Source organism: Vulpes vulpes, chromosome 2 (genome assembly GCF_048418805.1).
Source record: "Vulpes vulpes isolate BD-2025 chromosome 2, VulVul3, whole genome shotgun sequence".
NCBI lineage: Eukaryota > Metazoa > Chordata > Mammalia > Carnivora > Canidae > Vulpes > Vulpes vulpes.
In genome coordinates this window covers 34,180,181-34,196,029 of record NC_132781.1, presented here as the reverse complement: position 1 = coordinate 34,196,029, position 15,849 = coordinate 34,180,181, and the positions used below count along the sequence as shown (strand labels likewise).

The 15,849-nt window shown below is 41.1% G+C and overlaps 1 protein-coding gene across 6 annotated transcripts in view; it reads right to left on the bottom strand.

Moving 5' to 3' along the window:
- Positions 1 to 9,910: 9,910 nt before the first annotated feature.
- VMP1 (vacuole membrane protein 1) overlaps positions 9,911 to 15,849 on the bottom strand; it is a 143,327-nt gene continuing 137,388 nt past the window's right edge. For all 6 annotated transcript variants that reach the window (XM_025996047.2, XM_025996048.2, XM_072747623.1 and 3 more), the window contains 2 exons: positions 13,589 to 13,691; positions 9,911 to 12,359 (listed from right to left, as the gene is read on the bottom strand). In XM_025996047.2, the coding sequence (XP_025851832.1) occupies positions 12,216 to 12,359; positions 13,589 to 13,691 (247 nt within the window). In that variant the 3' untranslated portion in view covers positions 9,911 to 12,215. The remainder of the gene's footprint in view (positions 12,360 to 13,588; positions 13,692 to 15,849) is intronic.

Below are 15,849 nucleotides of genomic sequence, written 5' to 3'. Positions count from 1 at the left end.
TTTTTGGAAAAAAAAAAAAAAGGACTTTGCTTAAGCTCCACTCATGTAAACGGTATGAAAAAGGCAGGATGTGAGCTTAATTCAACAAACATCCATTAATCACCTGCAAGGAGAGACAGTGCCAGGATAGGCAGATTTAAAAAATGAGTTAGGGGATCCCTGGGTGGCTCAGCGGTTTGGCGCCTGCCTTCGGCCCAGGTTCTAATCCTGGAGACCCAGGATCAAGTCCCATGTAGGGCTCCCCGCATGGAGCCTGCTTCTCCCTCTGCCTGTGTCTCTGCCTCTCTCTCTCTCTCATGAATAAATAAATAAAATCTTAAAAAAAAAAAAAAAAAGTTAAACCTGGCCTCTGTCCTTAAGGAGTTCACCATTTGGTAAATTCTTTGCTGCAAAGCATATATCTGGTTCATAGTAGAGATTATGGATTAATATAAATGTCTAAAAAACACTGCCTTGGGGTGCCTGGGTGGCTCAGTTGGTTAAGCATCTGCCTTCAGCTCAGGGCCTGATCCCAGGGTCCTGGGATCAAGCCCCTCTGCCTCTTCTAACCTCATTCTCTCTCTCTCTCCCTCTCTCTCTTGCTCTGTCAGAGAACCAGGCTCTCCCCTGAGCAGGGAGCCTGATGCGGGGCTCCATCCCAGGACCCTGAGATCATGACCTGAGCAGAAGGCAGATGCTTCACTGAACCACCCAGGTGCCCCATAAATAAAATCTTCAAAAAAATTTTTTGTCTCTGAGCCATCTTATACAAAAGACCCATTTAAGACAATATAAACTCAATATATTGAGAATGAAGAAATGCCTTTGTAAGTCCTTGCCTAAAATCTAAACTCCTGGTCCCGGAATTCCAAGACTTCTAAAGTTTGGCCACTCCCACTGTTCTCTTTACTTATGCTGCAGTAGCCAAGACAAACAGAAATGGCTGTGAAATGTTATGAAAACCACACAGATTTGTCTATATGGTTCTGTTTAATTTTGTTCAGACAGGGATGGAGCGGTCTATCACTAACCTGAAGATACTGAGAGGTGACCCAGTGATCCTGGCTGCCCCTACTTTGCCCCTTCTCCCAGGCCCCCAAAACCAAGAAAAATGGGGAGCTCAGAGCATTTTTGAAAGGATACATATTAAATATATATCATAGTAAATTCTCTGGGGGAGTACAAGTCTCAGAAGATTTCCTTTTTATATTATGCATTTCTTCTGTATATAAATATATATATTTTTAAGTAAACTCTTTGCCCAGTGTAGGGCTCAAACTCATGACCATGAGATCAAGAGTCGCATGCTCTTCCAACTAAGCCACCCAGGCACCCAGCATATTTTTATTTTAAACAAAGCTTTAAAAACCCAGTGTAGGGCAGCCCTGGTGGCTCAGTGGTTTAGCGCCACCTTCAGCCCAGGGTGTGATCCTGGAGACCTGGGATCGAGTCCCACATCGGGTTCCCTGCGTGGAGCCTGCTTCTCCCTCTGCCTGTGTCTCTGCCTCTATCTCTCTCTCTGTGTCTCTCATGAATAAATAAATAAAATCTTTTTAAAAAATAAAAAATAAAAACCCATTGTAAAGGGAATGCTTGGGTGGCTCATCAGTTGAGCGTCTGCCTTCAGCTCAGGGTATGATCCTGGGATTGGGGATCGAGTCCCACATCGGGCTCCCTGTGGAAAGCCTACTTCTCCCTCTGCCTAGGTCTCTGCCTCTCTCTGTGTCTCTCTGTATGAATAAATAATAAAAAATAAATCTTAAAAAAAAGTGTAAAGATAAAATAAGCCAAATGATTTTTAAAAGGGTATTAACAACTGGTGACAGTTTGAAGAATGGAGGAATAAGTTAAACGAATCAGAAGGCAGTAACAAGCAGTGGAAGTAGTAAGCAGCACCACTGTTCTGTAAACTATCACATAAATAGGTGTAGAAATTACAGGATGCTCCATGTATGTTCAGGGAACAAACAGGAGGAAGGGGGAAATGAAGGACTAACTTTGGAGTCCTACTATATCAACATGTCCTTCTAATGAACACACTGCCTATTGCAGGGAAGAATAGTAAGTATACCTCACATACACACACAGTCTGGGAGCAGCCTAAAAAGCACCCTAAAATGTAGGGTAGCTTTTGTATATGAAAGAACTTTTTACAATTAAACATTTTTTTTTAAAATTTATTCGTTTGAGAGAGAGAGAGAGAGAGAGAGAGAGAGGCAGAGGGAGAAGCAGGCTCCATGCAGGGAGCCTGACGCGGAACTCGATCCCAGGTCTCCAGGATCACATCCCAGGCCAAAGGCGGCGCTAAACTGCTAAGCCACCTGGGCTGCCCTAATTTTTAAAAAATTTTAAGTAATCACTGTATCCAAGTGGGCTTGAATCCACAACCCTGAAATCAAGAGTCACATGCTCCACTTACAGCTAGACACCCCTTACATAGTTTCTTGAGACATTTTTGGTCTTTAAGATTTTATTTATTTATTCAACAGAGCATAAGCACAAACAAGGGAAGAGGCAGAGGGAGAAGCAGGCTCTCAGGGAGCCCAACATGGGGTTCCATCCCAGGACCCCTAGATCATGACCTGACTTGAAGGCAGATGCTTAAGAGACTGAGCCTAACCAGGCGCCCTGGGACATTTTTTTGTCTTTAAAAGTAATTTCTACACCCAACATGGTGTTCGAAATCACAACCCCAAGATCACAAGATGCTCTACTGACTGGAGCCAGCCAGGCACCTCTGTATGAAAGAACTTTTTACTTCCTCCTTGCAGAGAGCATGGATGTCTTTTATGTTCCAATGGATTATGTTTGAAGAAGGATATGTAGAGCATCTGAAAATTTCTTTGACTAGAGGCTCTACATTTTTCTAAAACCACTATTTTCAGCTTCCTTTTTCTCTTCTGAAATTGTGCAAAGCACTCCTACATACATGCTTTTACTAGATTGGCATCTCATTATGTCTGATACCATCAGAAAGCCAGGAACAGTGACACCCCAATTCTCCCAGGCTTCAAAAACTGCACACCCACCTAAGATTGGAATACTCAAGTTTTGTACCTCTCTTCTCCACCAAAGGATCATACACAAGTAGATCTCTTCTTCTGAACTCTCCTGCTCCTGGTGAGTGGTATAATTGTGGTCATATGTCATTTATTCTGAACTCCTAGCCAGCCAACTTCAATAAGCATAACTCATTTATTGAAACATGTAAACAACCCCAGCACCAAAGCAGCCAAATGGAAAGCCGCCTTGACCACATGCTCTAGAAGGTGTAATAAAGCCATGATTCTGCCTTTTGGCTTGGCAAAGGCAGTTGGGAGGATGCCCTCATATTTTCTTGGGACTACTCATGACATCTGGACTCTAGGTGGCTGCCACTGCTGTCTAGGCTAGCACTCCTGGAATCTTGGACTCCAGTAGAAATATACAGGAAATCACATTGCCAAACTTTTCTCCTTATAAAGACAATCTATCCAGGAACTAGCATCCTCCCAGTTCTCATAGGGAGGAACCATTCATTAAGCAAGCAGGATACAACTGGGGTGAGGAATTTTAAAGCAGTTTCCTGTGGCCCAGAGGTCTGGTTACAATGCCATCTTTTCAAGAACAGTGCTACATAACAATAAGGCTTAGATGATCACTTACGGGAAAGTATAAGGGACATATTACTCTAGAGAATTCTCTGAAAAAAGAATTCCAGTTTATTCTCTGACAAGTCACAAAGAGGTATAATGGATAGCACACTCACCTGTTTAGGAGTTAGAAATCCTGAGATAGGGGCACCTGGGTGGCCCAGTGGTTGAACGTCTGCCTTTGGCTCAGGTCATGATCCTGGACTCTTGGGATCAAGTTCCACATCAAGCATCTCACAGGAAGCCTGCTTCTCCTTCTTCCTGTGTCTCTGCCTCGCTCTCTGTGTCTCTCATGAATAAATAAATAAAATCTTAAAAAAAAAAAAAAAGAAACCTTGAGATACAGACCCATGCTGGGCAGTACCTTCCCTCTGCATGTTTGGAACAGACCATCATTTCTCTCTCTCAAACTTGCACCTCCTCCTGTATTCCTGGCTTGGTGATGGATCAGCACTGTTGTCTTCTCAGGTTCCTTCTTGACTTCTCCACCTCCTTTACTCTGGCCTCGCCTAGTTACCTGGTATGTCGACTCAGGTAGCCTCCCCTGTCTGCTTCTCCACTGCGATTCCACCTAGACCACTGCAACATTCATGCAGCAAACACTGTGAGCTTACCAAGTGCCAGGCCAACGGTGAACAATGGAGAACACGACGGTGCCTGCCCTTACAGGGCTTATGTTCTAGTGGAGGAAGAGCAAAAACTAGAAAACAGATAAACTACTTGTGAGTTTTGCAGGTGCTTTAAAGGATACAAAATGGGGCTAAGAATAACGGGCGGGTGGACTGACTTTAGGTGGCTCTCTTCTCCCCACCAAACACAGAGCTCTCCCACTTGTGCTTTCCTGCTGTCTCAGAAGGCTTTCTCTGGTTGAACTACCTTCCCTTTCCCTACTCTAGCTGGCAATTCAAATACCATATCCTCATGAAACCTTTCCTGATCCTTCCTAGTCAGCCATTTTCATCCTCTCCTCAGTTCTTTTTTTTTTTTTTTTTTTTTAAGATTTTATTTATTCATGAGAGACACACAGAGAGAGAGAGAGAGAGAGAGAGAGAGGCAGAGACACAGGCAGAGGGAGAAGCCGACTTGATCCCGGGGCTCCAGGATCACACCGTAGGCTGAAGGCGGCGCTAAACCACTGAGCCACCAGCCACCGGGGCTGCCCTCCCCAGTTCTTTTCTTAGCCAGACTTCACCTTACATTGTAGTTACTTGCATATATGTATTATTACCTCTAAGAAGACTCCGTGCTCCTAGAGGGAGAAGATTGTCATTAGCATTGTCTCTTTCCCACAGTACCTTAAACCCATAGAAATTTAAAAAGTGAATTTAAAAATGCCCCCCATCCCCACCTGCCCCAATGTGGCTAATGCCACTTTAGCTCTAAATATTTCATAGGGTTATGAAGATCAAGTAAAATTTAATGTGTGAAAGTGCTTTGAAAGAGGAAAAAAGGTGAGTTATGCAAATAGAAATTGCTTTGTAATCATAATTACAGCAAACGCCGGACTGGGAACCTGCCCACACAGGATGGCTAAGAATGGAGATGGCTTTTCCAACCTTGTGATATAAGGAAGCACAAAGACTGCTCATCTATTTAAATACCAAACTTTTAAGGCTCTGGGCTTGATTTTCTGTTGTCTCTTTCTCCATTGCCTGTGATCACAAGATGAAACAAGTATGTAGACAACAAACAAGCTTGGACTTCTGTCCTGGACTTTTCTGTAGAACTGAATGTTTAAGAGCCAGAATGCTTAGGTTTGAATCCTTTTTCTGCATCCTTCCTTCCTACACCAAACTACTAAACTTCTCTACCTTAATTTTCTCAGGGGTCATTGTATGGATTTTAATGTTCAACAATACCAAACAGCGCTGAAAACAACGCCTGGTACAAAGTAAGCAAACAATCATTATCACAGTTACAGTAATCCACTGTACTTCCTGGTAAAGGGCACATCGGAGGAGGTTTCTAGGAGCTAATCTTGACTGCTGGTGTTACATGGTTATGCACAAAGAAATATACTATAGAAGGGCCATGGGAGTGGACACGGGCTGATACAATGGTCAGAATGGAGCAGAAGTATCTGAAGAGCCTCAAGAGCCTGGCCACTGTGAGGTGAGGCAGAGTAAGTTTGGTGCTTGTCAGAGGTTTAGGCCTGTCACTCAAGTGAAAGGACCTCTCAAGAGGCTGGGAGGTGCATTAAAAAATGAAAGGCATCCTCTCATTTTTACCTTTCATATTTTATTTATTAAAGATTTTTAAAAATTTATTCATGAGACACACACACACACACACACACACAGAGGCAGAGACACAGGCAGAGGGAAAAGCAGGCTGGCTCCATGCAGGGAGACTCGACGTGGGACTCGATCCCAGGACTCTAGGACCATGCCCTGGGCCAAAGGCAGATGCTTAACCACTGAGCCACCCAGGGATCTCCAGCTTTCATATTTTTTAAAAAAGATTTTATTTACTTATTCATGAGAGACACAGAGAGGCAGAGGCAGGCTCCCCATGGGGAGCCTGATGTGGGACTTGATCCCAGGACCCTGGGATCATGACCAGAGCCGAAGGCAGACGCTCAACCACTGAGCCACCCCAGCCTTCTTTTAACTAATGTAAAGAGGTTGAGAACAACATAGTTCTTGGGGTGACTGGTGCACTTGGCTTCTGTACTACTGCTGAGAACCTGAGCTCTTTGTTTCCAACACAGCATGGTGGCCAAAGAAGGACAAGAATAATCTGAACAGTCATTTCCCACCTTCAGGGAAAGGCAGAAGCATCTCTCTTCAAATCTCAAACTGCCTTACGCCACAGAAATAGATTTTCTTTTTCCCATCGGAAACAGGCTGGGACACACACAATTAAGCAATGCTGTCGGGTTGGTCAATCAAAAGTGCCTGAAGGAAAAAGCTGCTCATACTCTAACCCCCTAAAAGGGATACATAGCAACAATGGGAAATGGCACATTTAGGATAAGGTTGGGGAGAGACGTGTGGCATACAAAGGCTTCCTTCTGAGAACAAGGCCTCTCCTGAGGCCTTTAGGTAGAAGGGTATCAAGTCAAGTTGCACTTACCCCCTGGAAACTCTCAAAAGAAGACAGTAACTGTTAGCTGAGATAGATGGCTTGAGGTCCCTCAGATGCCCAGAATAAGCCTTTCCCTCAAGAATTCAGGAATGTGGTTTCCAATGCAAATAAAGACTACATTGTAGAAATACTGCTGGAGTGTGTCCAAGCCCTCCGTCTGTCCTTTGAGTCATTTGGAAATAGTTAACAAACGGGTTGAACACCTGGGCTGATTACCCATGAAGGGGATTTCCAGACTCTATCCTGTAAAATCATCTCCTCCCCTCCCAAAGCAATTCTGTTCCATTCTCTCTGAATCTTTGCCCTAAAGACTCCACATTTTCTGATTCTAGGCTTCCTAAGTTAGAGCAGCAACTGCTGCTGACACAAAGAAACAAGGAGCCAAGCAACTTTGTGCTTTTTAAAAAAGTTTATTTTAAATTAAAGGAACAGATGTCCAATGTTTCAAAAAGCCACACATTTGTGGATTTGGCTGACAAACCGTCTAAGCTGCATTTCGTTTCTGTTCCCAGAGAGTCAGCCAGCCACTTACAACTGACTCACGCTGGGCCACAGTTTGGGCCAATCTCCCAACTACACATAATTAGAATCCCAAATCTCAAATGAATCCAGGGTGTTTGGGTGGAGAGTGGGGGCCATCTAAAATAAAGTTTTTCTTTTAATTTAGTAGTATCAACACCCACACAGCAAACTGTGCAAGGCTAGTAGGTCAAAGAGAATGAGCAAACAGTTGGCACCTGCCTATCCCAGTACCACGCAATTCTAAAGGCAATGAGTAAGCAGCTGTCCAGAACAGGTTTTTATTACAATCTCTTTTATGAGTACTGGTTAAATATGCAAATACATGTAGGTTATTTGCTGCAATTCAAGGCCTCATGCCCAAGGAAATGCATTACCTCAGGTGAACTCCTGGCCTTGCTGGAAAGACCAGGAAAGGGCAGGAATCTAATCCCCTGACTACCAGACACAAATGACTCAATTGATTTTAGAATTTTCAAGTACATTATGTGCTTTCTTCTCGTTGTCTTTGAAAATAAAGGAACAAACATTTCAGATGCAACAGTTTTGCTTAGCATTTCACTTACCATGTTTTATGAATACCAGAGAAGCTTTGATCAATGTCAGTTACAAATGGAATGTTTTTTGGCTTTCACAAATGGCTATTAAACTCTTGCTTTGGGGGGTGGCTGGCTCAGTCAGTAAAGCATGCGACTCCTGATCTAGGGGTTGTGAGTTCAAGCCCCACATCGGATGTGGAGCCTACTTAAAAAAACCCAAATCCCAAATTCCCACTTAAGTTGTTTTAACTTTTTGTGAGTACATTAAATAACTATGAATAAAATAAACCAATTTTTTTGTTTTTCTAATAAAAATAAAACTTTTACACCTATTGAGGAAGGTCTTGCATGACAACTTTTTTTTCTTAACTGTTTTAACTATTTATACCCATCAAACCTCACTGGATATTCTAGATGAAGTTTTTTTTTGTTTTTGCTTTTTTTAAAGATTTCGTTTTATTCATGAGAGACAGAGGCAGAGACAGATGCAGGCTCCCTGCAAGGAGCCCAACATGGGACTCAATTCCAGGACTCCAGGATCATGCCCTGGGCTGAAGGCAGGCCCTAAACTGCTGAGCCACCACGGCATCCCAAGATGAGGTGTTTCTAACCAGGTATTAAAAGTGGATATTCTATTTTTCTTCTACCTTCGACTTTTTTAGTACTAATGTCCTTTTAAAAATAAGTTAGGAAACCAACATTTTAAGGTGCTAATGTTAGAAAAGTATTTTCAATTATTTTATAGTAAACTTTGTGTATCTGTGCTTTGTACTTTATGTTGCCTAGCTGGGGGCTTATTTTTACATTTAACAAGGTTTTGGTTTTACCAAGTCAACTGGTTCCTTAATTTCTGCTTTTCTATTAATTTGTATATTGGGTTTGACATTTTCACAGAGTCTATCTACACCATAACAAGGGCATACATGCTAAGAGTATTTAAAAATGTGTGGGCAGCCTGGGTGGCTCAGTGGTTTAGTGCCGCCTGCAGCCTGGGGTGTGATCCTGGAGACCCAGGATTGGGCCCCACATCAGGATACCTGCATGGAGCCTGCTTCTCCCTCTGCCCCTCTCTCATGAATGAATAAATAAAATCTTAAAAAAAAGTGTATGTTAGGGTGCCTGACTGGCTCAGTCTGTAGAGGATGCAACTTTCATCTCAGGGTCAGGAGTTCAAGCCCCATGCTGGGAGAAGAGCCTACTTCATAAAGTAAATAAGAACACAGGTTTTTGGAGTAAATGTGATGTTCTAATAAAATTCTTCCATATGGGGCAGCCTGGGTGGCTCAGTAGTTAGAGTGTCTGCCTTTGGCCCAGGGCGTGATCCTGGAGTCCTCCCTGCAATAGAGCAGGTTTCTCTCTCTGCCTCTGTGTGGCTCATGAATAAAAATCTTTTTTTTTTTTTTTGAATAAAAATCTTTATTGAAGCCTTTGAACAACCTGGCTATTTCTGTTTTTTTACAGATGGAATCTGGGCTCAGAGTTTAAGAGTTCCTCAAGGTCACCTATACTAGAGGCATAATTGTAAACCACCATTAACATAGACTGTTGCACATGGAGGGAAATGGTTCTGAAAACATATGGCTTTTTGACACTATAAAAGGCTGGGAACTCCTATGAGCTCTTTACACATGGGTCAGTCAAAACACAGTTCACCTCTGGGTACAAAAGGTCAACTGGTTATTCCAATTAGTTTAATGCATGAATTGTACTCAAAGCAATCACTGTTGAGTTGTGAAAGTAAGACAACCTCATGCTGTCCTGCTAACGCTACAGCTAGCATACAGCGCAATGGAAATAACAGGCTGAGCTTGTTTATACAGGAACACTTGCTACTGCAGATATGGAACTTCAGAAACTTCACTCTAGCCTTATCTTTTTCCAATTTTTAGAGAACGAGGGTGGCCATCATCCAGATGAAAGTAAAAATCCCCCTTTCTTTCAAGCCCCACACTCCAGATTATACATAGTGTAGCAAACACTAGCAAGTTTCTTACACTGCATTAAACTGTTTGAAGGGAGATGTTCCCTGGTATGTAAGTGTATAAACTGCTGATGTAGTCCATTATCTCGTACTGCACTGCTCCAGAGTTGAGACATAATAAAGTACCACGAAAATTTAAGGCACAAAATGACACTTAAACAAAGTAGACAGAATTAGAATTCCCAGACCCTTTTTTTTATTTGCAGTAATATCAAACCATCCACTTACATACACATTTTCTGCTGTCCCATCACCTGGAACCAACTAGGTTTGTCTTTGGGATCATGTAGTTATTGTGTCCACTTTGGTGGAAGGAACCAACCAACCAACCAACCAGTGGAACAGAGGGTGACATTCTGCTCCAGCAGGAATCCAGCAGGACCATCTGAGCATGTCACACCTGATTGCTTAGTGGAGGGAAGGAGGACAACTGTTCTTCATTTGTATTCCAAACAGATTCATTTCAAAGTGAAAAAACCATCAACCTAAGTCAAATGTATTAAATACTTGGACCCTCAGTCTAAGAAACATTTTTCTTTTTTGAATACCCTTCCCTGAAATAAATTTACCTATACACTCTAAAGATTTAGTTCAGATAGTACAATTCATATTTGATTTCCTCTTTCCTTTCTTCAAACACCAAATAAAATGCAGGTGGAAGAGATGAAAACACAACTGGAAGCTGACTTAGCAATTTATGCTAATCCTAACAAATCTAAAAACTTATATTGGTTAATATGAATCTATTTAAAATAGAGCATCTGGGTACTGCTTTTCAAATAAAGAATCATCACATTGCCAGAAAGTCCCTGGGCAGGAAAAACGACCGTTAAGAATAATAACCTTTGCAGAACCCACAAGGCAGGTTATTTGTCCTTTCTTTATTTAGTTATGGTCATGGAGACCATCCCAATTTTCCATAAAATCTTCTCAATACTGCTGCAATATCATGGCATAAAAGATTCAAAGTGCCACCAGACATAAGGACCAGAGTTTTTGACCATAAACTATGAGGCTAGGTAATGTTTAAATGGGAATATTTGATATGGATGGTCAGATGAAAGATACCAAAATGTCAGACAGCCCATCGACTGCTGTTGCCATGAGATTCAACAGTCAACATCAGTCTGATAAGCTACCCGACAAGGTGGTACAGCCATGGAGATGTCACGACGGTAGGCAAAAATAAGCAGACATTTAGGCAGGATTTTATAAAACAATCAGGCATTCCTGGCCTGTTGAGATTTAAACCCAATTCTACTCTTAACATAATGTCAGAAACAATATTCCTAAAGAAAAAAAGTGAAATTGTTTATTTTCCTCCCAAGCAAAACAAAATGGCCAAGTTCAACCAGAAACCTTCCAAAAGAAATTCACAAAAGAACGTAACATTTACTGAAGAAAGGCAAGAAAATTAGGTTACATATAAATGTAAATTTGTCAAAACCAGAGTACATGCTGAGCTAAAATTAACACAGATATGAGAGAGTGTAGTTTTTTGGAAAAAAGTGAGTTATTTCTCTTTGGTGCCCTTTAATCTGTACACTTTCATTTCTCCTGTTTTCACAACCCCCTCGCTATGCAAATCTCTAAGGTGCCATCTCAGCAATGTGTAGCAAGCTGCCCAATTCCAGCCTAATAAAAAAGTGCCTTGGTGGTGGCTTACATGCAAATAAATGAAAGGCTTAAGAAATTATGGTTGCAGGTGGATCTGGCAAGGCTGACCCTTAGTTGGTAGTAGCTAAAAGAAAGCAAAAAATCAAAACGCTCAAGAAAACGGACACAATTTTGGAATGATCAAAGATGTCTTTATAAAGTTTGTTCATGACTTCATTCTAAATATACAGAATAAAAAAATGGTGTCAGCTCATTCATGAGACACCAACCAGAATTGTTTCATACTGTTTCAAAATTTGACGATCAGTTTCCCAAGAGGGTGTGCAATGCATCATAAAATGGCCTTTTTTTTTTAAAGGTAGGAGTGGAAGGGTTGGGCAGGATGGCATATTAAATTTTACCATGATAGACATGCAAGACTGTTATCCAATCTAGTATAATTTATATACATTTTAATGACTTAGAAAAAAAACCAAAGGAGTCATTTCTGACAAGCCTAAATGGCTTGACATATTCGACATACTTCGAACAGTTTTTTGGTGTCCGCAATTCTTTAATTGTACCATGTTGGCCTTTTGAATGTAACAAAGAAAAGGCCAGTTTCTGTTAAGTTTACTGCTAAACATCATATTCCACCCTAATAAAATAGAAGTTGGATTGAATTGAGGGTGAATACCTTACCTTAACAAACAAAGGAAAAGTATGTCAGTGCAAAATATGGACTAAACTGCTCTCAGGAAAAAAAAATTTTTTTAAATTGATACAGGTTGGAAAAGGGAATTTTCCTTCCTGGTTTGGAGTCCTCCCAATTTAAGGCAGAACCCATCCATTCTAACTTCTGCCACGAAAACCTTTTCCTGCTTATTTAGTTTTCTCCTCTGAGTTCAACCGCTGCTGCATTCGTTTGGCATAACTTTGTGCCATGGAGTTAATGATGGACAGGATGAAGTAACACACCATTACAACGACCAACTTCTCAAACATCCAGGACAACCAGTTTTCTCCCTGCAAGAATAAATGCAGAACAATCCACGAGAAATGTTTCATTAATTCAGCAGTAAAAAGGCAATCATTTATAATATTTAAGGAAAATGATGAGAACTTAGAGCACATAAAGTCTAAATGAAAACAAGAAGTCTTAAGTCTCTAGGTACCTTGCAGTCTACATTCTGGTCTTTTTATAGCCAATTATTAAGATTTCACTTCGCTAGATGTAAAGTCAATGTTGATTCACACACTTTAGAATGAGCTACAGTGTGACGTTGCCTCTTATCTTTTACTACTTAAGAATAAAATTGATCATATTCTGTAAATTGCCATATAGATACTTGTAGAGAGTAGTGTCAAGATTGTTACGTAGTATTCTTGTTCCAGAATTGAGAGCAGCTTTAAAAAAAATATGCTATCTTTTCCTGAAGTCATGTTTGGTCAACTGAGGGCAACAAAGGGTCACAAAGGATCTAAGGCCATAAAAAAACTCCCCCAAACAACAATGGAGGCGCCTTCGTGCCTCAGTTGATTGAGCACCTGACTCCTGATTTCAGCTCAGGTCATGATCTCAGAGTGGTGAGTTCAAGCCCAGCACCAGGCTCCACACTAGGTGTGGAACCTACATTAAAAAAAAAAAGAAAAAAGAAATCCAACAGTATGCTTCCTTCAAGTTTCCCATTTCAGGTTACTGCTTACTCATTCTCTTCTAGTCATTTCCTTTGCCACAGAACTGTTTACAGAAAAGGCAGGCTTAGTTTAAGTTAAAGTTCTTAAGTTCAGATATATAAAGAGCCTTAGTTGATTTTAAAAAAAAAAAAAAGGATTGTTTTTCCATCTCTGAAAAGAAAAATTGGGCAAAAATGAAAGGAGATATTCAGGTGACCTAAGTGTAATACTTTCTTATGCTATAGAATGCTACAAATTTTAATTTTTAATTTACTTGGGAAGTATATTTGCTAATAAATCATTTAAGATCAAGGCAATAACTCATTCTACATAACAGATCCATTATTTTCCATTAGCCCTACCTTTGTTTTTTGGGAGAACATAGATACAAAACAGAAGTTACATTTCTGATTTAGACAATTTCCCAGGAGAAAGTAAATAGAGCCTCTACTTCAGTTAAGGAAGACTGACAACAAACTTCTCTCTGTTTGCCTAAAAATGCCAGTGAGTGCTGTGAACATAATTTCAGCCTGAAACTGTGAGGGTAGGGAAGAGAAGAAAACGGAGGCAAGTCTCACCTGTTGTGTGCCCATTTCCCTTCTGTGGTGAAGCTTCTGCCGCTGGGCCTCCAGGTATTCCTGGAATGGCTTCTGCAGAGATGGACCTATGCCGGGGACAGCACTGGAAGCAGGGTACAATAACCCAAGGAAAAAGATACATTTAGGAAGAAAAGCAGGAAAACTGTTAAAGAAAAATCCACTTACCACCTGGATTCAAAAAGCAGGGATTGGATAGGAAGAGAAAAAAAAATACAATAATCAGCAGAGTTGGCAAATCCTCCAAACTCTTTTTAGTGGATAAAATTCATCCTTAAACAACACTTATAGGAGAAAAATCTCTTCCACCAACATGTTTGAGAAAGTAGGAGCTGAGCCCCTTCTGGCAGAATAGTTCATCCTCAGAGTAAGGCCAGCTAAGCTGATGCTACACACTGGGGTGGCACAAAGAATCAAATGAATGACTTCTGAGAAGTCCCACATTTATCACCACCAGTTCCTGTAAGAACTGGTTTGAACCGATTAATAAGGAAATGACTTATGCTTGTGTCATCCCCAGTTGAAAAAGAAACTGCCCGCCCTCTCTCTGACTTGTCCCATCTTCTCAGAGGGGGGCGGTCCTTTCTCAATCTAAGTCCTTATTAGGACAATCTGTGCGTCATCCTTATCCAAAAAGAATGCATTAGCAAATTTGGGAGGCACCTCCCACTAGTCAGAAGTCAGTGATTAACAAAGGAACAAAGGAGGAACTATGAACTTTGAATCACTTCGTGGTTTATGGTAGATGGTTTGCACAGAAACTACAGTACATTACTAAACAACTTGTTCTGAAATGACTGGGATAGTGATCTTTGATAAGTTTATGTGCTCGGAGCTCCCTCTCACCCAGAGTATGTGGAGGCAGTGCTGTTAAACCAGTTTGGCAACCAGCTACCAAGATCCCGTTTTAGAAATGCTTGCAGGCGGTTTTTTTTTTTTTTTTTTTTTTTTTTAATGGTAACTTGAGGCAATTTAGGAAACATCTCTATTTTCTGTATCTTTTAAATGTTCTCATCTGCCATAATAGGGCTAAAAGGTAGAAGAGCCCAATCTCCTGAGGCTAGCAAAAGGTATGTCAATCGGTATTTGCAACAGCACCTAATGCTCTCCCCTTTAAGTGCTAACTTCACCTCCTCTTTTCTAGAACAATCCAGTTACTGCTTTCTGTAATAACAGCAGAGGAGGATAGGAAGAGAAGTTTTTTGCTACTATCTTTACCAGAAGCTAACACATACATAACTTCTGGCTGACACTTTTCTTTGATCCTGTTAACTATCAACCACCAAATACTTAATGGAGTCCTTATTTTGTGCCTGACATTGTAATCAATGTTAAGGGAAAACAAAATAAAAAAATTGCAAGAAACAGTTCATGCCCACAAGGAACTTAAAATCTTTATGGAGATTCAAAACACACAGGCATGCATGCACGTACACACACACACACACACACACACACGGATCTGTGAAAAAAAAAGAATTTACAAATCAATACTAAATTTTTTGGTACAGAAGACAAAGTCCAAAGAATTGGAGAAAGAAAGGAGATCAGTGTGGGGTGAAGCTGTACAAAAAGCTCCTTTCATATATACTGCAGGATATGGAAAAAAAGGCTGAATAGACACATGTAGTAGAGGCAATGGCTGCACTGACCAGACCCTAAGACCATATGACAGACATGAAAGATGGAAGAGGGCAAAGTCTCTTAACCTACAGCCTCAGTCTCTCTCACTGACTTTTTTTTTTTTTTAAGATTTTATTTATTTACTCATGAGAGACGGGGGGAGGCGGGGAAGAAAGAGAGAGGCAGAGGAAAAAGCAGGCTCCATGCAGGGAGCCCGATGTGGGACTTGATCCCGGGTCTCCAGGACCAGGCCCTTGGCTGAAGGCGGCGCCAAACCGCTGAGCCACCGGGGCTGCCCTAAGTGCCTTTACATTACTACCCATTCTGGTGTAAACCAGAAGAGCTGTGTCTGAGCTATGTTGCTGTTTATCAGTAATGATTCTGACTACAACAGGGCAACAAGACAAACTTTCTCTTAATTAATTAATTAATTAAAGTAATCTCTATACCCAACTTGGGGCTCAAGCTCACGACATTAAGATCAAGAGTCAAACACTCCTCTGACTGAGCCAGCCAGATTCTCCCAAACTTCCTTTCTAAAATAGAAATTTTCCTTGGGTAAATTTCCTTTTCCTTACATAATGCATAAAGGAATGCAAGTAGCTCATCCATTTACACCT